The sequence below is a fragment of the Molothrus aeneus genome, chromosome 2, assembly GCF_037042795.1.
Source record: "Molothrus aeneus isolate 106 chromosome 2, BPBGC_Maene_1.0, whole genome shotgun sequence".
In the NCBI taxonomy this organism is placed as follows: Eukaryota; Metazoa; Chordata; class Aves; order Passeriformes; family Icteridae; genus Molothrus; species Molothrus aeneus.
In genome coordinates, this window is record NC_089647.1 from 29,588,739 (window position 1) to 29,613,667 (window position 24,929).

Consider the following 24,929-nt stretch of genomic DNA (forward strand, 5'->3'; position numbering starts at 1 on the left):
GCCTTTACCACTGGCAAACTCTGTCCTTGCTGATACCAAAAAGCAGAACTGGAGCCAGCCAGGCCTACAGCTGTTACTGGTATTTGGAGAGTGCACTGCCTAGAGCTTGGAGTCTTGCAGAGAGGGAGGAACTCCACCTACCACTGCCAATGCCACCAAGTCCTTACAATCTGTTTTGCAGAGCTTAGCAAAGCACAGTCTGAGAAAAATCCCCAGCATAGAGGTTTATTGGGAAAACAACTCCTGTGGTGGTTATACACACACAGGGATCCAACCTACCCCTCGCTGACACCATGAGGGGTAGCTCATGCAGGAGCCCTTTACTGCATACAGAGGTCACACACACAACCCCCCAACTCCTGTGCCTATGTGTACACACACTCTGGGTAAAAATTACACTTAGTGTCACTTTTGACTCAATATCCACTGTTATTTTTATTCCAGTTTCTTAACAACTCTTCTGTGTCCTTTAAAATGTTCTTTATGAGATTTAAACAGTAATACCTGTGATGGTATTACAGACAGCAGTACCTGTCTGGCTACTAGAGAGCATTTGGAAGGAGGTGGCTGTCTTCCAAGAGAATTTAAGGGAAAACCCACTTTTCTACAAAACACATCTATTTATTATTTATCTCTCTGGCTTAAATGTCCCCTCTCTGCTTAGAGCAGCAGATGTCAAACATCCCAGTCTTTTTTTTATCCTTCACAAAATGGAGGGGTTGTGGTGATTCAGGCTGGAGCTTGCTGGTGTGCATCCTTCCATTTAGCTTGTGATCAGCTCACTGCTTGAGCACTGAGAACTACTGGCTTCCAGGGACACAAATCCACTCTGGATGTGCCTCTTGCCTGTCTCTGGGCCAGCTGATGAGTGGATCTGTGGGCTGGGGAAAGATCTCAGCACAGGACAGCACCCAGGTACTGTGTGTCCTGTCACCAAGTCCTGGGGGGTGCAGAGCCCTGCTAAGAGGTGCTCCCTTCCCCAGTGCCTCCTGCCCACCAGCAGCTGGTCACTGTGCTGGCAGTAGGAGATGGAGACAGGACTGAGGCAGATGAATCACACTCACCAAGCATGCCACTTTGTTTTTGTTGCTCCTACATTTATTTAATTCTGTTTCACTGGGAGTTAGACTGGATTGGGTGCTCAGGTGTAGCTTCCCAATCAGTGCCAAGCCCAGAACTTCAGAGATGTTTACATGTCTGCTCTCACAAAACAGCTGCTGGAGTGAGTGGGAGTCAGGACACCCTTTGCCATTGTGAGCCCCTGTGCTGTTATGAGGGATCTGGCTGTTCCCTGGAACTGCTGTGGATCTGCTGTGAACAAACAAATGTCAGCTGGGATTGTTCAATGGGCACTGCCTGTACTTTTTGAGACCCACGGAAAGAAATGAAGGGCAGCTCAGTGTCAGAATGATTCACATTCTTGCTCCAGTTACTGTTTGCTTGTTTGTCCAGGTGCATTTATGCATTTTTCCCAACTGCTGGCACCAGCAGCTCTGACCTGAACAAAGCCCATGGAGAGGGAAGGGAGAGAGAAGAGTTGTATCTGCCCATTACATGTGTGTGCATGAGTGGATAAAAGAAAGCCCCAAAACTGTTTCCTTGTCATGGTCAGTCTGTACTAAAGCAAAGGAAAATATTACTAGGCTCTACATGTTTAAGAACTCAATTTGGTACTGAAGAATTAGTGGTACATTTTGATATGAAATTACCTTGACACTAAAATTGAAGAACTTCCTTATTTTGGGAATAAGTAGTTTCAAGAACCAAATTCTCTTTTCAATTATGCTAAGATACTCAGGGAAAAGTTCAGTACAATCAGTGGACTAACATATATAAAATTAGCATGTGGAAAGAAGGCCCCAAACCAGATAGTGTGTGTTCCCATCGCCCAGGGCTTGAGCACAGCCTTTTGGTAGCTAGGCAAGACTCTGTAGGACTTCAGCCATGCAGATTTTGACCTGCCTGACCAACGTTTAGCCCTCATTTCCTCCACTGGTGAGGGTGTGAGTAGGTTGGCCTTGAACTGTAGCATAGAGCAATGTAATACAGCTGGGGTGAGTTGCAGCTGTTCAATTTTCTCTTCAAACTGAAATGTCTGTAGGGCAGAGGCAACGTGAGGAGTGTAGCTCTGCTTGCTCCCTGTGCTTTCCTCCTCTGTGAGGGAGCAGTGAGCTATGCAAATATACTGAATTTGTACAAAGCCTGGTCTCCATTTCAGGACTGAGACCTGCCTTGGGTGTTACAGACTCAGAAAGCCTGGGGACAGAATGACCACAAGGTGAGCTCCAGCTGGGTGCACATGCCAAGGGGTCATGGGACAATCCAGCTGGAGGCCAAACAATGGGACTTGGGCTGCATCTGGCCCAGGGAGCAGGGGCAGTGCAGTGAGCAGGAAACAGGCTGCTGGTTGGCAAAATAAAAGGCACATTTGTCTGAATGATGCTGTTCCATCCACAGGGGAGTAGGAGAGCAGTGAGGCCAGAGTCCAAAAGGACTTGGATTGGCTGGGGAGCATCCTGGGTGGTACAACCCTGTGCCTGCAGCACTATAAATGCAGGAAAGAGGTGGAGGGAAGGAAACCTTGGGGATTTGTGTCTGCTTCCTGGGAGAAACAGCAACAACAGCAGGTGTCCTGGAGACTTTGGAAGGAGAGGAGAGGCACTCTACTTTCTCTCCTGACCAGCGCTCCCAAGGAAGCCACCCCTCTGGGATTCTCCCATTAAAATGTGGACTCCCTTCCTCCTGAGCTGCCTGGTCTACACCCTGGGGGTAGTGGCACAACCGTAAGTGCCATTTAAAAATCTAGTGATTGATAAGAATGCTGAGGGAGGGGCCAAGATAGCAGGGAGAGAGTGTGGGACCCTGTGAGTCAGCTCCTGGGTGGGGTGCAGAACCTTGTTGTGAATGCAGGGTCCTCCTGAAGGTGGGAATCTCTCCCATGGATAGCTATCACTGCAGTACAAGAACTAGGTGAGCACTGGTGGTGGGAACAAGAATGAGGGAGTGCAGGATGAGGTGGGTTGAAGGGAAAAGTGAAGGGCAAATGGAAAGGGCTGCAAGGCAGGGGTTGGATAAGCAGGAACCAATCTGCTATCAGGGTAGTTGAGGAGCCATGTCAAAGCAAGAAGGACGAATTCTGTTCTGTCACCTGAAAGTATTCGTCTTGTATTTATCTGAAATGAGCTCTATACCTTCCAACCCCCCGTGCAAGGTTCTCACTCTGGCAATCTGTCCCAGTCTCTCCAGCAGAGGAGCACCTCCTAGCCTCAGAGAATGGCAAAATCTCCTGTTTCCTCAGGCCAGCCTTGTAGTGCCCAGAGTGGGCGAGAGGGCTCCTGGAATGTGATGATATCTTGTTTCCCCACTGCAGGAGGTACCTGATCATCATTCCAGCTGCCCTGCCCTACCCCTCATCCCAGAGGGCATGCTTGGACCTTCGTGGGGTTGAAAAGCCCATTCGTGTGGCCTTAACCCTTGTGCACCCATCTGGCAACCTCAGCCTCTACCGCAAGGTCGTCCGGAATGACTGGATCTTTGAGTGCACCAGATTCCAGGTCAGAGTCATTCTTGGCCGGGACCCCTCTCTGGCAGCTCACAGCTTCCTCATTTGCCTCTCACCGAAGAAAGAGAGAATGAGGAAGACAGAAGATAAGGGGGCATGGAAAGGAGTAAATGCAAAATCACGGGGAGGGTTTAGTGGCAGCCCGGGGGCTTTGCTCCTTGCCTTTGTCTGTCTGCATGGCACTCTTCCTGTGGGATATCCTGGTGGCACACTGAGGAAAGGCTGCCTGGCCAGGGAACAAAGGTCTGAGGAGGGTGGATAGCTTAGAAGCACCCAAATGGCAGTCGTGCAGCTCATTCTCTCCCCTGAGGAGAATGCAATGTCACAGCGTGTTGTTTGTGAATCTGTGATGCAGAAAGAGTCACACCTCTCATCTCAGACAGCTTCCCTCATGTCTGCTTCTTTCCAAGTTTTTCTTTCTGGGCTTGAAAGTGTACTGGAGGACTAGGAAAGACATGGGAGGGTGTACACACAAGCTCAGCATAAATCTTTTTTATTTGCCAAACTCATGATCCTTATTTTCTTAGTTTGCACTGATAATAAGATGGGATTTCAGTCTCTCTGCTCCTCACACTCTTGAAAACTAAATTCTCATCACCATAGACCTTTTCTTCCCTTGAGTTAAATCTTCTCCATCTTGCTCCATGCAGATTCTAACAGCGGTCCCATGAAGGAGTAAACAAAATTTCTGTGTCAGAACAGACTCCTTTTTCTCTTGTCCAAGATCTATCCCAGCTGTTAAGTCTTGTTCCCTGTGCTTCCACAGACACAGCCTTCAAGCCTTCAGCCACTGAGGGGACACCCTATGCTGGCCTCCAGAGTAAGGTGGCAAAGAGCCTGGCCCTGCAGTGCAGCTGAAGCCAGAAGAGCGCTGCTGTGACACCCGCTAACCTCGTGGCTCTCCTGTTTTGTGTCCCAGGTGCCCCGACCTGCAGGCAGCCAGGAGGTGGCCACTGTGCACCTGCACATCTCCAATGGCCACTACTTCAGTGCAAGTGAAGAGAAAAAAGTGCTGATCCGCAGGGCTGGAACAGGCACCTTCATTCAGATGGATAAGCCAATCTATAATCCGGGACAGACAGGTGAGCAAAGCACAGAGCACCTGGACAGTGGCCCTGCCTTGACCCTGCCAGGCTTTACTCCCAATTTCCTGTCAGTGGAGCGCTGAGCACTTTGTGCTATGTGGCCTCCATGGGGACAGAGCTGCAGTGAGGGACCCCATGTTTTGGCAGCAGGAGGGGCCTGGGAAGGGAGGCCTGACATGCTCTAGGAGCAGAGCTGGCTTGGAAAAGGGAGCAGACCTGAACGTGGCTTCTTGGCCAGGGCCAGGTGGGACTGGTGTGCCTACACTGCAGACAAGGAAATGTAAGAGTCACTCTGGCTGTAGCCCATGGGTAAACCCCTAAACTGTGAAGCAGCTGTGCTGCTGCCACGTACTTGGGGCAAGCAGAGGTGAGTGGGGCTGAGCAAAGGGTGAGAGGGGCTGCAGGGCAGGCATGGGGCTGCCACTAGGGCTGGGTGTGGAGCTGTGGTTCTGGGGTGAGACAAGAGTGGGGCAAGTCCATTCCCACGTGCACTCTGTCTGTAATGTGCTTTACTCCATTTTCTCCCTCCAGTGAAATTCAGGATTGTGACACTGACTGAAGATTTTGTTCCTGTTAACAGCAAGGTAAAGCCTGTCTAAGTGGAGGCAAGGAAGTCTCCAGGCTTCAGATGGTTCTGCTTCCTCTACCAACCCCATGCCAGGGAGGCTGGGACAGTCCAGCACCCAGGGTGGTCAATGCCAACCCTCAAGTAAACCAAATTTAAACAGCAATTCCTGTTGGCTGATGGCTCTGCTGTTGCTGTTATAGGATGGCTGCTGGTTGGTGGGAGGGTTGGATGGTGTTTGGGGAGTGTGCCAGCATTCCCAGCTAGCTGAGCTACCTGAGTGCACCTGCCCTTGCCAAAAAAGCAGGCAGGGCTTCTGGGGACCAGTCTGTGGGTTGCTGACCATGGGCATAATTATCAAAGTTGTGCACAAACATCACTAGACTCCATGATCCCCTCCAACAGCTCTGGAAAGCTCAGTGATTTGTGCAGTGTGTGGCACCTGAGGGTGGCAGGAGAGCCTGAAGCAAACTGCAACATTTTAAGAAAAATTAATTCATATGGGGAAGGATTCACAGGAAGTGATCATTAAAAAAATGAGAGAAAACAGTATAACCAAATTATACTGACTTGCTGCTGGCAGCAGCTCATTGTCCCCATGTCAAGGGACTGAGAGGTTGCCAGACACTTAGGTATGTGGTGGCCAGGAAACTGCAAGGCTAATGCCATTCCTCAGTAAGCAATTATATCTGCAGCCAGCAGCTATAGCCATTTCACTCCTCAGTCCTCAAGCAGTTTAGGGAGAGCCAACAGGAATTCATGCCATGACAATTAAAATACTGAAGGGCACACATTAGGGGAGTTGGACCCAATCCTTCCAGACTAAAATAAAGGGAGAGATCCTTCCAGCTTCTTTATTACTGACTTAATTTCCTCTGTCTTGGGCTATTGATAAGGTCCTAGGATCAAACACTCTTTTCTTCTCTACAAAGGGAAGGCATATATCTTACATTAATAAGATAATGAAGTATAAACAATACATTTGCTTCCATGCCTACAATTGGTTCATGTACATATTTGACTGTAAATGCTTGATGTCTATGTGTGAGTACAAACAAATTAATATTGTAACTGTTAATTATGCTGTGATGAAAATTCAAAGAGATTGTGTTTAGTCAAAGCTATTATAAAGGCTTGAGTGCACTGCAGCACTGAAGCTATAATATCTAGTTTGTAAAATAGATGAGTTGAAGTTAATATGGCTGGTGTTCACCAGCAGCTTAATCTGCACTTTTTTTTTATTTCAGTGAAAACAGAGCTGCCTCTGATAACTTGTATGAAAGGTTAGAATGATGAATAATGTGAATTACATGTCAATTGCATGTTTACAGTCTGGTTACTCTCCCGAGCCCTGCTCCTGCCTCTTTATGTGTTGTGATCCCAGATTAGAGGCTCTTCACCAATACTGCCTCCTGGATGAGAGATGCAGTGATATAAGGACAAACAGAGAATTAATGGGCCTAGAAGGGCTGAAGTGTGTCCTCTCTTGTCCCTCCCTGTTACTGTCAGCTGCAGTCAGCATTAATTCATAACTTCCAGCTTTACCTCCTACGCCAGAGATTTTAAAGGAAGATTTTCTGAGTATTCTTCCTATAGGTGATGTAGTTTTGCTAATTATTGGGATATATGTTACAAAGCTGAAGCCATTTAATATTTGTGAACTTGGGATGATGGTATTTGAGAGTCTTCCTACTCTTCCCCATTTTATTAGAGCAAATTCTAGCTTTCATCATTGTCAAATACCTACCAAAATGCATCTTAAATATTCAGGGATCAAAAAGCAAATCTGAAGAATAACGTAGATTTTTACTATTCCTTACTATTTCAAGGCAGCTGTCCTGTTTTCAGTAGGATCAAGCTTCTTGTATCATAATGTTTGTCATAGTACAGGGACTGGGTGGGTAAGAGAAATTTATGTGCAGGTTGCTGTGTCTTGCCAGTTTTTGACAGTGCTGTCTGTTTGTTTTGCAGTACTCCATGGTGGAAATCCAGGTGGGTGTTCCAGACTCCTCAGGTGTTATGAGGAAAGGTATTTTAGTATGGATAGTACCAAGGATGCTGTTTTACTGGTTCAAGTTGCTTTTCTTAATCCCTATGCATGCACATTCTCTGTCCAAATGCTTCTTGTTAATAAGACTTGATGATACAAATGGTTTGACTTCATCCATTTCTACATTCAGGAATGTAGGCCAGGCTTTAGCTAATTTTTATAGTCCATCTTTACTGGAGGCTGGAGGGTCTAAATGTCAGACCCTTACATACCTTCTTTTTCCATGGCTGTGCAGAGTAGTGTAAACCTGGGTGGGTCGGGTTCACCTCTGTTGGTGCTCCAGCATCACCATCTGGGCTAAAACCAGCAGGAGCCTGTGAAAGCCTCTGAAATGTCTGACATGCCTTTGAATCCAGTGGGCTCTGGGTGGAGAACAGCCAGGATTGCTGATGACTGCCTCTTCTTTCCTTCCCTTGCACCGCAGGACCCGAACCAAAACCGCATTGGCCAGTGGCTGGATGTGAGACCAAAACAGGGCATTGCAGATCTCTCTTTCCAGTTAGCTGATGAACTCTCCCTGGGGACTTACACCATCAGTGCCCAGTCCTTTAAGTCCAGCTCAGTGCAGTCCAGCACCTTTAAGGTGGAGGAACGTGGTAAGGAGAATGAAGAAAGGGGTGGAAGAAGTTTGATGCTTGTTTGTTGCTTGCCTGTCTGTATAACAATGTAAAGCCAAATGTTGTAAAATAGGATTTACTGCCTGAGAGCTATGACTGAACACAAATTTATGGACAATATAGAAATGAACACAAGGGAGATTGTCCTGGAGATTTCTGGAGAAGGTACCTTCTGGCAGATTGAGAATACACTAAACACCTCTGCAAGACTGTTGGGGGAAAAAAAAGATTCTTTCTTTTGTTTCCCTGTTTTTAATTAATGCTTGCTTTTACCTCATTAACACGTTCCTTCATGGGAACATACTCTTCTCTTTTGTGATCCTGTGCCCAGGTAGTCTTCTGCCCTTGGTGGAGTAACTCTGAGGTTTTTGTTCCAGTGTTGCAAAAGTTCGATGTTTTCTTCGAGGGACCAGCTCAGATTTATGCTTCAGATAAAACCTTCCCACTGCAAGTGTGTGGCAGGTAAGAAGAATGTTCAGGAGAAAGATTGCATCAAAACTGTGTCTCTCCTTCCATATGTCTCCTGTCTTTTCAGTCCATCAAAGAGAGGCAGCTCAAGAAGGGTCAAACAGAGCCATTCCTTTAGAAGAATCCCAAATAGTTCAAGAGTTAAGCTAATAGGTTCCTCCCTGGGGAAGAGGTACCTGAGCTACACATGAGAGAGAACATCCAGCTATAGGGAGACTTGCCCTAGGCCACAGATACCCTCCTCTGGAAGATGTGTCTGTTCAGCATTGAAAGAGCTCATGTGGGAAAAACACTTACCAGATAAGGGACAGACAAGTGGAGGTAAAGGAGCAGGAGCTGGCATTTCTTTAGGAGTTTATGCCTTTCCTTCTCACTTATATGCTACTGAACTTATTACCTTAGAAGCAGTAGATAAATTTCTCTAGTTATGTGGTTATCAGCAAAAAAGGAGCAGATGAGGGTGGGAAGGAGGGCAGAACCTCTGACACAAAGAATAAACACAAAGAAGGGAGGACAAAGAGCTCAAAAGCACTCAAAATCTGATGAGCTCATTTGTATTTGGGGCTGCATTGTCTGGAGACTTTTGATGTCTCTTTTGCCACTGATTGGTCTGACATAATTTCTCATTAATTGGGACAGTTGCAATCAGATCATATGAGGCTGTAGTAGTAAATAGTGCACACCACTCTACATCACCAGGATGGGTCATAGATGTCATCTTTTTACTGATACTGTCGGGAGCATTGCTCCAAAGGGCAAGTCAGAGAGGAGTCAAAGCAAGAAAAGGCAGCAAAGCAGGCAGAGGAAATACCTAAAAGTCTAAATCAGCAGGGCAGGTCTGATGATGGAAACAAGAGCCCTGATCATGAGATAAGCCCATAGTGAGGCAAGTCTGAGGTCACTCTGTGGCTCTATTGCTGCAATTTGCTGTCTGTAGGGACACCCATTTCTGCTGCTTTCCCCCCCAAACTAATATAATCACTGGGTGGATAAATCAGGTCCACTCTCTGTGTCTGCCTGCAATTCCAGGACAGCAAGTGCCCAGAAGCTCTGGGAGAGCTCCAGAGGCTGTGGGTCTGCTCCTGTCTGTTTCTGCATCTATTCCTATGCTTCTGCATCTGTTGGATGTCAGACCACACTATTGCACTCCCAAAGTACTCAAAGTGCTTTATTTTAATTTGTGCCTGCCTGCTTGCCAGCTGCAGTAAGACCTTTGTCACCAAAGGCACCTGTATGGAGCGATGTGCTGGACAGAGCAGGCAGTGCCTCTGCCCAGAAGCTCCTGTGGCCTTCTCCCTGCAGGTACATTTTTGGGAAAGCAGTGCGAGGGACCGTGCATGTGGCTCTGTGCCAGAAAGCGAGGAGGTGGCCCCAGAATGCCAGCAAGGACATCTGCAGGCAATACAGCGGTCCTGTGAGTAAAACCCTGGAAGGTGTATGGGCACTAAAGAAGCACCACAGAGGATGCAGTGCCAAGGGCTGAGTGAACAGAATGAACTGCTCAGAGCAGTCTGACCTTGAATGAACTGAACTGCTCCAGTCTGACTTGAACGTTTCCGGGAATGAAGCATCCACCACCTCCCTGGGGAACACGTTCCAGTGTTTCACGAGTTCTGCATTATTATAGGTTGCAGTCAATAGTTATGACAGAATGGCTAATCCCTTGTACTTCTGGCCCCTTCTCTTCTCCCCAGCCCCAAATAATACCTGTCACTCCCTATTGCAGACAGCAAGCAATGGGTGTTTCACCCCTTCTGTCAGCACATCAATCTTCAATCTGACTCCCAGCGAGGAAGACAACAAACTTTATGCAGAAGCCTCTCTCCTGGAGATGGGCACAGGTACCCTGGGGCTCAGCAGGGAAAGTACAGGGGCAAGAGGAACCATTCTGGGGGTCTGAGGATTAGAGAGGGCACACATCACCCTCTCCTCCTCCCTGCTGCTGGGATCATCATGGGACATGGAGAGCTACTCTGCCAGCAGCAGGAGGATGAGGAGTGGCTGGGAGCTGGATGAATGGTGTGGGTCCATGAGGCTACAAAGAGGCTTGCAGACAGCTTAACTAAAGAAGGAGCTGCCACAGGAGCAGCCTCCAAACCTTGAAGAATGCTGGTTTTGGGGAGGAAGTTACAGACACTGCTAAGAGGGGTTGGGAATAACAAAGTAAGATTAAACTACAGTGCAGTAGTCACCTCTGGTACTGATCCTGCTTCCCTTGCACTCTGCATTCCAACAGGGGTGCAGATCAACACCTCCAGCCAAATCCTCATCTCCAGGACAGCTGCAAGGGCAGTATTTGAGACGCCCAATGAATATTACATCCCTGGAGTACCGTACAGGGGGAAGGTGATTTTCTTCCCTTGCTTTTTTGCTCCCTCTCATTTGCCAAGGAATATGGCATGTGGTAAATCTATCTGACCCAAAGCATTTCCTGCTCCTCAGACAGAGTACTTTACCTTGCACTGTGTCTCATTGCTTGACAGTGTAGTCACAGCTGCTGCATTTCAGGTTCCCTCTTGTGTTTGCACCTCCAGTGTCTGCTGAGAGCAATGAGTGGTGTCTCAGCAGGGATGCTGGGATGCAAGGATGTCTCTCAGCTGTAGGCTAGGAGAGAAACTCCTCATGTTCTAGCCACACACACCTTTTGGAGCAGACAGATTTGAACCACGCTCAGCTTCACGTCAGAGATGAGGGAGCTGTACAATTCTCCTGTCTTGTTGGGGCCAGACCGAAGTCTGTAGGTGACCTACACAGAAAGGTCTATGCTTGTCAGAGATAGGAAGGTTTTGGGTACGACTTTGGAAGAAATATCTGACTTTGGCTTTCCTGCCTCACCCTGTTGTCACCAGATTAAGGTTCAGGATCACTATGGAACTGGTATGAAGAACAGGAAAGTTTATCTTGTGATAAGGTTCATGAGGCGTCGGTTTATCAAAACATACATCACAGATGACAGTGGGATAGCATCATTCAACCTCGACACTACTGCCTGGAACAGCTCATCAGTCTCTCTGGAGGTAAACACCACCTCTGCATATGGGACAGTGAGAACCCTTGAGCTCAACCTGTGCTCCCCCCTCCTTCCCTGCAGCCCCCCTGCCAGCTCAGGCCTGGGCTCACCACACAGCTCTGCACAGAGCCAGCTGGAAGGCACCAAGCCAACAGCCTTTCCCAAACTAAGCTGATGACAGCCTAACGAAGCACTGAGGCATGAACTCTTCATTTCTGTGTGTCTCTGTGCCCTTCCAGGGGAGGTTCACACTGGAGGAGTTCATGCGCACTCCTCGAAGGCCTGACTTCCCTTACACAAACGCTTACCATCACCTGCAGCCCTTCCACGTCACAACCAAGAGCTTCCTGGACATACACCCGCCCACAGAAACACTGCCTTGTGGCCTGAAGCAGAATGTCCAGGTGACCTTCACACTCAGCAGGGATGACCTGGGAGAAGACACCAGCCGTATAAGTTTTGCATATTATGTGAGTAAGGGTAGTAGACAACCTGGGGGGAAAGGCTGCACTGGCAGGACCAGACCTTATTGAAAAGCTGAGGATATAATTTAGGTCATCCCAGGAGGGAGAGGCTAAATCTTGTTCTCAGGGGACTGGGTGAATGCTACACCTGGTAGGGCTTGGCCTGGCCACACTGTGATCCTGGGTGCTGGGGCTCCAGCCACCTCCATGGATAGAAGGAGGTTTCTGTCTTTGTAACCCATCACCCCCTTAGCCTCTGCCAAGGCTGCATCTGGAAGTTTATTCTCCCTTTAAAACAGGTGGGGTATCCCTTTTTCACTCTAGTTATTAAATAGCTGCTCAGTGGAACTTTGGTCTGTTCTGGAGGCCAGCCTACCAGAGGAGAAGCACTTTAGTTATCACTCACCAATCTGCAGTGAACCCACTACCCATACATTGTCCTCACTGAACAGACTGGACCAGAGACTCCCGTGTTAAAGCCTCTCCTCCCAGCTGTGATGTCTGCAAATCTCCTCAAGTCTGGGATTGGATTGACCCCACAGTTAATTTTGGGGGTTTTATTTTGCTTTTGAGAACCAGAGGCACGTAAGTAAGTGTGGATGCACTCTGGTGGCAAACAGCAGTCTGCTCATCCTATGTCCCTCCTCCTGCAGGTCACTGGCAAGTCTGGAATTGTTGTCAGGGGCCAAAGGAATATCCAGATGGGGAAACTGAACAGTAAGTTGTGGCAGAGAAGTGGAAACAGTTGCACCTGGTTGGTTTCTAGGTTGGTCATGAGAATTGCTGGAGTTTCCCCCAAATTTCCACAATCTATAGGTCTGGAGCAGTCAGCAAACAGGACAGAGGCAGGCTGAAGAAGCAATTGTGTCAAATGTGGAAGAGGGCAAAAAGACAGAATGAAAAAATGATGGGAAGAGAGATTGGGAGGACGTAGGGGAAGATGGAATACATAGGGTCAGAGATTGGAGGGAGAGGGCAGACAGTGCAGCAGCACGAATTGGTTTGACATTTTGAGATTATATAGCACAAAAAGAAGAAGGGCAGAAGGAGGTCTGAGTGGGCCTATGATGATAATATTCTGCCTTTCCTTCTTCAGTGCTGAAGGGCTCGTTCTCCATTCCTTTGACCTTCACTGCCAACTTGTCCCCGTCACCTTCCTTAGTGGTGTACGCCATCTTCCCCAACGGAGGGGTCACAGCTGACAGCATCCGCTTGGATGTTGCCTTGTGCTTCCAAAACCAGGTGAGACTCACCTCTGTGGCTGGGGGAGAGCTGATGAGCAGGAGTCAGGAGGCTTGAGGGAAGGAGACCCTCAGATCCTTCCAAGAGAGAACTGGGCAGAAGAGATGGAAGGGGTATCTACAACACAGTGCCCAGGGACCAGGAAATCTTCATCAGTGACTTCCGATAGCAGTGGCTGAGCAGGGGAGATTCCAGTTAGTCTTCCTCTTTCTGCCTGTGCCATCGGTCTGTCATCCTCCTCACACCTCTTTCTTTTTCATATTCCTTTCCTGATGTGTTGCTCCAGGTCAAGGTAGGATTCTCAGGTAAAGAAGCCCAGGCAGGGTCAGCAGTGCAGCTCCAGCTGCAGGCAGCACCCGGCTCCCTGTGTGCAGTCCAGGCAGTGGATGAAAACATGTTGTCCACCAGACCAGACCATGAGCTGACCAGCCAAATGGTGAGTGTCTGTACAACCAGGCAAAACCTCAGGAGTGATGGATGAGCTGGGTGAGGCAGGCAGGGGCTGTGGCAAGGGGCGCTGGGAGCCAATGAATGAGGAGGTCTGTATGTGAAGGAGAAAGCAGGTCCTGCCTTGGAAGAAGGACAGGAACTGATGTGCATGCTAGGGGAGGATGGAGTGAAGCATCTGGAGGTATCTGCTCCTCGCCCAATCCTTCCCTGCCTGTGAGTTTGCCTAGGTCTATGGTTTGTTCCCTGCTGCCTTCCAACGTGGATACCCTGCCCAAGTAGAAGAGCATTCAGATCGCTGTGCGCAGCCTCAGTCCTTGTCGTCTCTGCTACGAGGAAGGCCACAACATTCCTTTCAGGCTGACATCTTCAACCTCTTCCGGGTAATCACCTCATGATGTTTCCCAGAGCTGTTGCAATTATGGGCATCAGAGGTATTTTCTCCCCAAGCAGTCTGAGAGGCTTTTCCTCCTCTAGACTGACACTGCTGTCTGCCCTGGCTGAACTGTGTTGTCTCAAAAGGTGTACAACCCCATTGAGTAGGAATATCCATATTTCCCTCCACATGTGCACAAAGCAAGGTGATGAAATCTTGGACCTTCAAACTCCCATTTTTTTTTACTTGAATGGGAATGAGGAATGAGTTCCTGGGCTGTGTACTGTTTGTCTACAGTATTAGAGAAAAGAAAGACAGGGAGAAATCCCAAGCATTAGACCATGGGTTGTTGCCATGGCTTAGTTGTTAGCTGCTCTTTGCCACTATTTTGGACAGGTCCTAGGCAGACCTCTTGGTGTCTTAAGGGCAGATCTCCTTCATGCTTCCCTCAGCACTGTGTCTGCTTGGGCCAGTGCTGCTCTGGGCTGCCTGAGCACTGAATGGTCTCTGTTTTTCCAGAGTAATTTGAAGAGCAGCAGTTAGTCTTCCCCACTCACAGATGCTTTTCTGCCTCCCCTGCCCTCCCTCTTTTCCTAATAGAACATGGGACTGAAAGTCTTCTCAAACCTTGTAATCAAGAAGCCCTCTCAATGCTCCCGTTGGATGAATAGGAAGCCAATCATAGGTGAGCTGCACTTTGAGCCTAGCTGGGACATGAGATCTTTGGGGTTTGTTTGTGGTGAATATTGTCTCTCAGGAGTACCGGGTGCTGCCCCCACAGTCCACCAGACTTAGTAGGAGTGACCCAGTCCCCATAAAAAAGGGCTCTGAAGAACATCACTACCTGGATGTTCCCTGACACTAAAGGATGACACTCCCTTTCCTCACAGACAAACCCAAGCGGGACCCAGGATCTGTTTCCCAGTGTCTATTCTCACTCCTCAGGCTGTACTGAGACCCAGCTTCGGTCCCCATTTGTAGCCACAGAGACAGCCTCATGTTCTTCCTCTGTGTCTCAGTTTGCTCTTGATAACTGCACTAAGCTGGCTCACGTGCCTGCCTGTATTTTAACCATAGCTTGCTGTGGAATGTGAGCTTTGTGCAGCAAGCAAACAGTTCTAGTACTCACGAATTATAGAAGTTGGTTAAAATGGCTCTCTGGAGGTTGTCAGTCTCTTAAGCAAAATCTCTGGGTCAGGATGGAAAAGGGCTTTGTCTAACCAAGTCTTGGAAACCTTGCAATCAGCTCACTGCAAGCTGCTTCTCCTGCTATCCCTCTCTTTTGCCTTCATTTCTAAATCTCTCCCATGAAATCAGTCCAGTCCCTTGTGCTTTCCTCTGCCAGACTCTCCTATGTCTCTCTTACTGCCTGCTTTGCTTCCAGCCTCACTGCAAGACTGTCTATGGTTGGCAGGATTCACCTCTCGCACTCTGGTGGGACTCCTTGCTCTTTCCTTCAGGGGTGCCTTCTATAGAAGATCAAAGAATCAATGAGGAACATCGCCAATTTACAACTCACAGAAGATCTCACCACTTTTTCCCTGAAACTTGGATCTGGAATATGTACTCTGTTGGGTAAGTTATTCCTGACTTTACAAATGGACAGAAGGATGACCCTTTGCTGTAGAGACTTGGTTGCCTTGAGTTTGTGTAAAAGAGATGCAAAGAGACCTCTGCATGCAAATTATGGGGCTCTTCCCTACATTTGTAGAGTGTCAAACTAGTAGACTTTGAGGTGCTGAAGTGTACACAGATTTAAGGAACAGGAGTATACTTCCAGTCCAAACGACCATGAGTGTACAGAGCTGGAATGCTTGGGCAGTGTCTTGCTCAGAAGAAGGACATAAAACCTTTACTGATGGCATTTAAAGAGGGTTTATGGCTCTAGGGAAAAAATTGCTGAGAAGTGCCTTGCTGTGAGCCACTGGAGCAAAAGTCATTGGCAATACAGCAGAAGCTGATCCAAGCATGAGGACCTGTGTCACCTCCATCAGCAGGGCTATGAGTACTTCTCATTCCTCTCCACTAGCAGATGAATCTCTTCAGGCAAGTTCTCTCTTCCTCTCAGCTCCAATGGCAGCAGGAATGTCTCAGTCACAGCACCTGCTGTTGCTGCAGAGTGGAAAGTCAAGATGTTCTGCTTGGCTGGGAGGGGGTTTGGCCTTTCCCCACCCATGAGCCTCAGAACAGTTCAGTCCTTCTTTGTGGACGTGACGCTGCCATATTCCGTCATCCGTGGAGAGACCTTCCCGATGAAAGCCACTGTCTTCAGCTACCTGCAGCAGTGCATGCAGGTGTGTCACTGTGTGGGACAGGCCTACTCTGCCCTCCAGTTTCAGAGCTCATGGTGCCAAGCCATCTCACCTGAGCTGCCCAGTCACTCACCTGCATCTGTCATTCCCGCAGATCCAGGTGGCCCTGGCTAAATCCTCAGACTTCCAGGTGGAGCCATGTCAGACTTGCAGGGACAAGGAGTGTCTGTGTGCAGAGGAGTCCAAGACCTTCATGTGGAATGTGACAGCAGTCCAACTGGGTATGGCAGCAAAAAGGGACTGGTGATGGAGAACCCCAAAACTGAAGTGAAAGAGTGTGGGAGGTCCAGAGAAGTTGGCAGAGCCAGGTCTCCTCTGAATCCTGAAGTCTGTCCTTAATGGTGGAATATGCAATCCACTATGTTTGCTTTCTTTCTCTCTTCTTAGACAGACTCACCAGAGAGGGAAGGAACTCCTAAAGAGAGGGCTGTGGCAACAGCTAGGGAAGAGGAGGCTGTGTGGATGTGGGTGGGGGAATTTTGTATTGCAGGTCCTGTGCTTCATATGCAATGGGAAGGGCATGCTGGGTTCTGAGGGCTGCTGGACCCTCTGTTGTTCAAGTCATATTGCAGTGCAGTGAAGTCACTGCTGGTGAGATGTTACTGAGTTTCCTCATGCTCAGGGTGTCTGAACAAGCTGTCAGCACTGGCTGGCTCACCTTTACTGGCCAAACCACCATGAAGACCAAGAACCCAAAGCATTTCAGGTCACTATAGGTTAAAGAGAGTTTACTCCATTTGGCCACAGGTATAAAAAAAAGGACTGTTGAATTTATTTGCTAGGGACGCTGAACATCTCAGTGAGGACAGAGGTGCTGGACCCAATGTCACGGTGTGGGGGCAGGAAGCCCTTGCCAGCTGCCCTGAGGGGGAGGCACACACTGACCAAACACTTGCTGGTCCAGGTCAGTACAAGAACAGCCTCATTTCTGTCTATGATATCCCTGCCCAAGGGGGAAGGCAGCCTGAGGTGGGCTAAATAGTTTTATCACCTCAAATTTTGGCCAGCAATAGTATACCAAAGCTGTGGCTTAGATCATTTCTCCCAGGACCTAGCCAAACCTGTTCTTGAAGTACTCTTTCTTGAGCTGCATTCCTATGTCTGTGTTCTCCTGTACCTTTCCCTGCTTTTCATGCTGTACCTGAGCTTTTGTATGTGCTCACTGGCCAGAGAGCCCTGTCCCTTGGGCTAACTCTTGATCCTTTGAGCAGTGAAGCAGGCAGACCTGCCAAAAAGGAGGAGGGTGGAGTCCCTGACCTCTGAATTCAGACTTGAACTTTCTCTGAAATGTTGGTGTCATTTGGGAATTTTATGTGTACTTTTGTTTCTCCTGTCCCACATGCACGTTTCTGCCCTGGCAGCCAGAGGGTGTGTTAGTGGAGAAGTCCTACAGCTCCCTTCTGTGCCCAAGAGGAGGTATGTGCACAGCCTCAATGGCTTCTGCAGTCTGAAATAAATACACCTGAAAGTAGAACTAAACTGTGGGAGGTCTCATGAAAGAATGTTTTGAAATTATTTTTCACATAGGAAATTTCACTTCCTATCAGCCACAAATGAATAAGAAATATTACTCCCACATGCACTGTCCCACATGAATTTGCTGCTGAGTATAAGTGGCAAAATCCTGCTCTGTAGTCTCCTTCCCACAGTGCAACCCTGGGATGTTCCTGGGGCTTGGCAGTCACCAGTGAGAGGTGCTCCAACCCTCCCACCCCATCCCTGCAGCAGTGCATGTCTTGCCAGGATGTCCTCCCTTGAGTGATGTCCAGCTGTGATTTGTGTGAGCCTTCTGAAGTGCAGTGAATTGAGCTGAAGTGAAGCTTGGTGGGCCCTTGGCCCCACCAGCAGCTCTCATGTATGGCCTAATCTGAAAAGATTTCAGGCAATGCACTTGGTGCAATGACCAGGACAGTCAGTGTGAGCAGGATGTAGGCTGTGTCCCACTTAGCTGGGCCAGTCTTGTCTCTCCAGTTAGGGGCTTTTGGCTTGGTTTTTCATGCTACACCTTTTATCCTGCTGTTATCAGGAAACGTGGCTGAAGAACCCGTGTCCCTTCGCCTCCCTGACAATGTAGTCAAGGCTTCTGCCAGGGCTTCCATTTCCATCACAGGTAAGTGACCTCTACTGTGGGTTCACAGAGTGCTGGTCTGTGTCAGGGCAAGGCTTGACTTGGTGTCAGAAGATCCACTTGGCATGAAACTGCCCAGAAGAGAGGATGCTGTGTTTCTATTCCCTGCAAACACCAAGCTTTCAGATGTTTCGCTTTAATGGAAGAGTAATCTGCACAGGAGAATAATCCTTCTTTTTTTAGCTAGGGCCTTGGAGCAGAGACTTTGGACCTTGGCTATTTCTGTGTAGATACAAACAGTAAAGCTCAAAACTATGCTACAGCAGAAGCTCCTGGAGAGAAGAAATCTTTCTCAGCATTATAAAGTTGCAAAGGAACATTTTAGAGAGGGTACTGGGATAGGCCATACCTACCATTAAATACATCTACTTGTTTTGCAGGCCAGAACTGGTATGAAGCCAGGCCTGGCATAAGTAGCCATGAATACTGTGCAACAGAACCCCAACAGAGGAAAACACAAGGCTTTTCTGACTGGCTGGACAATGTATGGACACCTTCACACCATCTGACTAGCACCCCGGCTGGCTTCCTCACATTTTGATGCTTGACATTTGGCTGGGTAGAACAGGCCTGGCTAAAGACCTGGCATTTCAACCTTTCCCTGAGTGCTGTTACATTTGCTTGTCTATGCGACACAGACTGAGCAAGTGCAGCTCTGCTGACTTTTCAAAACAGCCTTTTCCAAACAGTATTTGTTATAGCTGGAGCCCTTCAGAATGCAAAAGCTGATAAGGGGAACTTATCTCCAGGGACTCCATAAAATTGTCATGATGCCAAGCTGTAAAGAGGCAAAACAGTCACCACTCTCCGTCTTGCATTCAGTTGTTTACTTCTCTCTCCTCCTTTCTCCAGTGCTTTCCCCCTGCTGAGATAAAGCACTGTTACCCCCTGCCTGGCTGAAAAGGCACCTCAAATAATATTTACACTTTCTTTGTTTTTTGCACCCTTGAATAGGTGACCTCATGGGGTTGGCACTGCAGAACCTGGACCACCTGGTGCAGCTGCCCCATGGCTGTGGGGAGCAGAACATGGTGCTGTTTGCCCCCGTTGTCTATGTGCTGCAGTACCTGGAGAAGACGAGGCAGCTGAGCCCTGAGATCAAGGACAGGGCAGCAGGATTCCTGCGCAATGGTGAGTGCAACAGAGCCACCCTGCCCCTCTGCCTTCCCCTGTGGCCAACATACCAGTAACTCTTGCCCTTGCACCCACTCTGTCAGCACTGTCCCCTCTGTGTTACTGGGCCACATTAATCACTGTTCCCATCTCCCCAGGGTATCAGACACAACTTCTGTACAAGCACAGGGATGGCTCCTACAGCTTCTTTGGGCAGAAGGATGGAGAAGGAAACACTTGGTAAGCACCGCAAACATCCCTCCTCACTTCTGATTTTTCCTGTCTGGGTTAGAGCACCTAATAGATCTGAGGAAGCTGACAAGATTTCCTTTGGGATGGAGACAGAAGGAACTCTCTGACAGGGCACTTGAGCCACTAGAAAAAGCAGTCAGGCAGGGCAGCGGAGGTTTTGGGAAAGTGGAACAGCAAAGATGTTGTCCAAGGGAATGAAAGGTCTTTTTTTTTGTCTCTATGCCCCTGCTGTTGGCCCACAGACAACATCAGGTCATGCTACTGATGACCTGGCAGCCAAGAGGGGTACACATGTCTGGAAAAAAATCAGGTGAGAGCAATAAAAAATCCTCTCCTCAGTGAGTGGAGAGGAGCTGCCTTGGCACAACTTACACCTATGGTGCTTGGCTAAGATGAATGGAGAAAGGAAGGGAGGAAGAAAAGGGAGAATTCCAGATTGTCTCAGTAATTTGGAGGAGATGAAGTAGAACAGGTAAAAGTAGGAGTAGGAGGGTGAGTAAAGCACTAAGTAGTATGCAAGTAATATATCTGTGGAGACAGAGGCAGGGAGAGGAGACACTGGGGTGAGTCCTGTGGACCACTTCCACTTTTAGATTGACTTTCTTTATGAAAATTACTCTTTTTTTTGCACCCCCACTATGTCACTAATTCAGGGACAAGCACCAGGAGACCTCTGACTTTCTCTTTGCTGTTTTTTTTTTTTGTTTGCCTCTTTTTCTCACAACTAATCCTCTTGCTAGGTTGACAGCTTTTGTACTCAAGAATTTTGGCCAAGCCAGAAAATACATCTACGTAGATGACAAGAACATCCAGGATGCCCTGCGCTGGCTAGAGCAAAACCAACTCCCCAGTGGCTGCTTTGCCACCAAAGGGAACTTTTTTCACTCCTCCCTAAAGGTAATGGTGGGCCAGGGCAGGTAGCACTGCTGGGGAATGACTGGAGAGATTTTTGACAGCAGAAGATTGTGGGATCCCAAAAGATCCTAGAAAGTCATTCTGTAACCTGTGCAAACCCTAAAGAGAGGGAAAACATGAGAGCAATGCTTTTCCTTCTGAAGAGAGGGCCCTCCTAACGCCCTGTAAGAGTGAAAGATGTGTTCCCCTCACAGGGCAGCATGGATGATGAAGTCTCTCTGGGGGCCTATGTCGCTGCAGCACTGCTGGAGATGGGTCTGCCCCTGCAGGTGAGCACACTCAGCTCCCTCCTGCTCCCTCCTGCTCTCCTGGGCACCACCACAGGGGTATGCCAGCTTGTGATTCTGGTCTTCTCCAGGCCATGAACTGGGAGGGAGCTTCTGGGAATGAGTCAATGTTTGGTCAAATGGTGAAGTCATTCCTCAAAAGAGCCAGTGTTGTGAAACTGGCCTGATGCAGTAGTGCTTGGTGGGAATGGCTCCCAGTGCACATCAGGGCTGCACTGCCCGTTTTCTGAAGACAGTCGGTAAATTATTTGGTTTCTCTGGAACTATGTTGGGAAGACATAGTGTGGCTCCTAGTCCTCTATTTCACCCCTGTCAGAGTTTGGCACGTTGTCTGCTCCCAACACAGGGCAAGCTGATGCAGACTACTCTCCGCTGCCTGCAGAAGGTGGTTCACAACATCACCAACATCTACACAGAAGCCTTGCTGGCCTATGCCTTTGCCCTGGCTGGGGACTATGAGACAACCCAGGAGCTGCTGTACAAACTGGAGGAACAGGCCATCAAATCAGGTGCTGCCTGCTGGAGTAATGTATGCCGAGCTACAGCAGTCGAAAATGATATATGTATTTATATATAAGATACTCCTTGTATTTGTGCAGTAACTGCATTGTGTTACTGAAAATACCATAAGGTATTTCACAAACTGTGAGAGTGACTTAGAAATAGCTTCCTCAGACTGGAGGAATTCAAGATCCCTTTGAGGAAGGAGGTAGGAGTCTGTGAGCTAAAACAAGGTGAAGCCTTGGAGATGAATTCAAGAAAGTAATCCTGGCCTGAGTATAAGGAATGTACTGAAGGAGCCCTGAAAGCACTGTGGGCTTTGTTTCCTCTGAAACCCAAATTATGTCCTCCCTAAACAGCCTTCATAGTCTTCTTCCTTCTGCAGGAGGACAAATCCACTGGAGCCCCAAGCCAAGCTCTCCAGCCTCCACAGACTTCTGGCCTGGCACTCAGTCCGTGGACATAGAGCTGACAGCCTATGTGCTCCTGGCCTACCTGTCCAAGGCACGGGTGCACGCCGGTGACATGACAACCGCAGCTGCCATTGTGGCCTGGCTGACCCGGCAGCAAAATGCCTACGGGGGTTTTGCCTCCACGCAGGTAACAGCAGCTCCCTGTGGAGCCTTTTGTAGCCCAGCTTGGCAGCACAAGTCCTCTTGAGGAATTCCTGTTCCAAGCCGGTGCCATTACGGCGGATGCTTTCAGAGCAGCCTGTCTCTCCCTCTGCAGGACACGGCTGTTGCCTTGCAAGCCTTAGCGAAATATGCAGCGAGGGCGTTCAGCACCTCAGGGCCGGCCGTGCTGAGGGTGCGGTCCCAGAGGGCCTTTGGGAAGGCGTTCCAGGTGAGCCGGCAGAGGCGGCTGCTGGTGCAGCAGGCGGCGCTGGTGGAGATCCCGGGGCAGCTCCTGCTGCAGGCCCACGGCAGCGGCTGCGTCTTGGCTCAGGTGAGCAGGTGGGATGAGCCTGGGCAGGGGAGGACTCTGCCTGTTTTCTCCTGCGCGAGATCATGCCTTTGTTTTCTACTCCTGGCCCTTATCCTGCAGACAGTGCTGAGGTACCACGAGCTTTCCCCACGGACTCCTGTGACCTTCACGCTGCGTGTCAGCACGGAGCTGAGCAACTGCAGCCAGGCGAACCCGCGCCTCCTCACCGTCCGCGCCCTCGCCAGGTGACTCCAAGGGCTGCTTCCTGCTCCAGCAAGATGGAGTGAGCTTGGGGACAGCAGCCAGGAAGGTCTCAGGGCTCCGATGGAGAGACTCGGCCCTTGGGCTGAACAGGACAGACAGAGGGAGAATCGGACAGGTGGAAGGCTTGGAGGGGAAAGTGCTGTCTAACTCCTGTGAGGGGAAGCAGTGGCTGCCATGGCCCCAGTCCCAGATGGGACGCCTGGCTCAGGGCGTGGTGGTGGAGGGAAGAGGGGCTGGGAGGGCACTGTCCTCACAGAGTCAGACCCTCTGTCTGCTTTTTCTTCTCCAGCTACATCGGGAGCAGAGTCACATCCAACATGGTGATCATAGAGGTCTCCCTGCTATCTGGATTCATCATGACTTCCAGATCCAGAATGTTGGTAAGAACGTCGGAATAAGAAAACCCAGCTGTGGTAAATGGATACTGCCTGCTTGCTCCTGTTGAGAATTGTTCATTTCGGGCCAGGCAGTAGCTAAATTTGTAGCTAATTTTGGTGCAATTGCAACCTTTGCTGTTGCAATTGCACCAAAACTTCTTGTTTTCCTACAGCCCCCACAAGGGAGGTCAGAGTGGTTCATCTTCTCCCACTGGCAGTACTTGGACTTGGGCCAGAAACAAAGTGTACTGCTGGGTGTGCTGACACCAGGATCTGTTTGTCAGAAAGTCTAAGACAGGATTTCTCAGAGATACTCCAGCTCTAGCTAAAAAGATTCTTTTGTTTTCCAATTAAAATGAAATTGGAATTGTTTTCCAATTAAATCATAAATTAAATCACAGCCCTCATGCAGGTCTTTAAAAGCATTTGAACACTCAGTGAGATTAAATAACAACCTCTACTAGTGCCTGCACCCATTTGCTCACCAACCTATCAGTCGTACATACCACTCACACAGCCTTTGGTCTCCAGAGGGGGAGATTCCTCTGCCCTGGGCAGGGTCAGTGGGGTTCATACATGAGATGCTCACAAGGGATGTCCAAGAGAGACTAGCAAAGATATAACCACTGAAAAATGCACAGTTCCACACAGAGTCCAGCTCTATACCTTCCCTCCATAAAAAACTGGCTCTCTCAGGTCAGGAATCCTTAAGGAAAATGCTCACAAATTTCATTCCATTATTGTTTCCTATCCTAGCTGGAGAACAGAACCATTGTTAAGAAAATAGAAGTGAAAGCTAATGTGGTCTACATTTATCTGGAGAAGGTAAGTGAGAACAAAAGCATTTGGTGGGGCACAGTGAGAGCAAAAGGTCAGAGGACAAGGAGCTGTGTGAGAAGCCTGCGGCTGGTCTAGGTAAGAAAAGAGCCCTGGTAGAATTGGGGGCAGAGGAAGATTGCCCAATTTCATTGTCATTGGATTAGAATATTCCTACACAATATTGTGAAAATTCCTAGCACAATATTGTGCGCTATCTCTCACACAATACTCCATTTTAAAGTCCAGAATCTCTAATGGATTGGAGAAATGTAGTGCAGGAAAACATTCAAATCAGGGAAGATGAAGATGCTTTGACTTCTTTCTCCTCATTCCTTGCTAATTTCCTTCCATCTCCACTAGCTCAATGATGAATCTCAGACTTTCACTCTGCAACTGGAACAAGTAATTCAGGTGAAGAACCTGAAACCAACCAGCATCAAAATCTATGATTACTACCAGCCAGGTGGGTTGCAGATTTCCTATTATTTGGGGGCGGGGAGGTAGGTTCCTGATTCTCTGGCTGGGAAGAGACATGCAGCCTACTCTGTGTGCATCCCTGTGTAATCACCTTCTTCATTTCCTTCTGCAGAGGAGCGAGCCTTGGCTGAATACAGTGCTGTCTGTAGTTGAGGTAGGCAGCAAGTTCCTGTGTGACACAACAGTGGCATCAGGAAATGGTGGGTCTTGGGCAGGAAACATGGAGTATAAGCAAAGACAGGAAGGGGAATGGTAAGCAGTGGGGAACATGTGCCCAGCTAGAAACAGGAAGTGTCTGTTTCTAGGTCTATGGCTCTGTTTTTTTTAATGCTCTAGCTCCTCCTGTGCACGTCTGCACCTGGAGGGACAGAGTTTTGTACATGAGCAGAGGTAGAGAATTAATTTTTCCCAGCTGCTTTTAAATGCTATTTTCCTGGTTTGGGAGAAAAACAGTAAACCTGAATAATCATTCAATCAGACAGTTCTAGTCTTCTACTTTTAATAAGATGCCACACACAGTCTGAGCCTTCCAGGAACTAACTGCTCAGCAGGAAATTCCAAGCATTTTCTCTTTTCTTCGTATCTCCATGTGACAGTTGGCAGGGGTGACAAAGGACTGATGGTAGAGACTGCAGAGGAGGGATCTATCCTTGTTCCTGTGAAGACAACAGAGG

At 48.6% G+C, this 24,929-nt stretch overlaps 1 protein-coding gene across 1 annotated transcript; it reads left to right on the forward strand.

Moving 5' to 3' along the window:
• The first annotated feature begins 2,724 nt into the window (after positions 1–2,724).
• On the forward strand, positions 2,725–24,408 carry LOC136571692 (alpha-2-macroglobulin-like protein 1). The gene is made up of 35 exons (XM_066572284.1): positions 2,725–2,783; positions 3,371–3,554; positions 4,482–4,644; positions 5,179–5,231; positions 7,184–7,204; positions 7,687–7,858; positions 8,257–8,341; positions 9,650–9,761; positions 10,074–10,188; positions 10,584–10,693; positions 11,197–11,364; positions 11,597–11,827; positions 12,475–12,538; positions 12,918–13,063; positions 13,350–13,499; positions 13,741–13,893; positions 14,487–14,571; positions 15,347–15,461; positions 15,955–16,180; positions 16,293–16,419; positions 16,981–17,102; positions 17,560–17,614; positions 18,225–18,308; positions 19,281–19,457; positions 19,598–19,679; positions 20,432–20,588; positions 20,801–20,875; positions 21,240–21,402; positions 21,780–21,994; positions 22,124–22,339; positions 22,439–22,563; positions 22,872–22,962; positions 23,716–23,784; positions 24,139–24,241; positions 24,368–24,408. Exons 1-35 carry the CDS (start codon positions 2,725–2,727, stop codon positions 24,406–24,408), a joined length of 4,314 nt encoding a protein of 1,437 aa, XP_066428381.1.
• Positions 24,409–24,929: the final 521 nt, after the last annotated feature.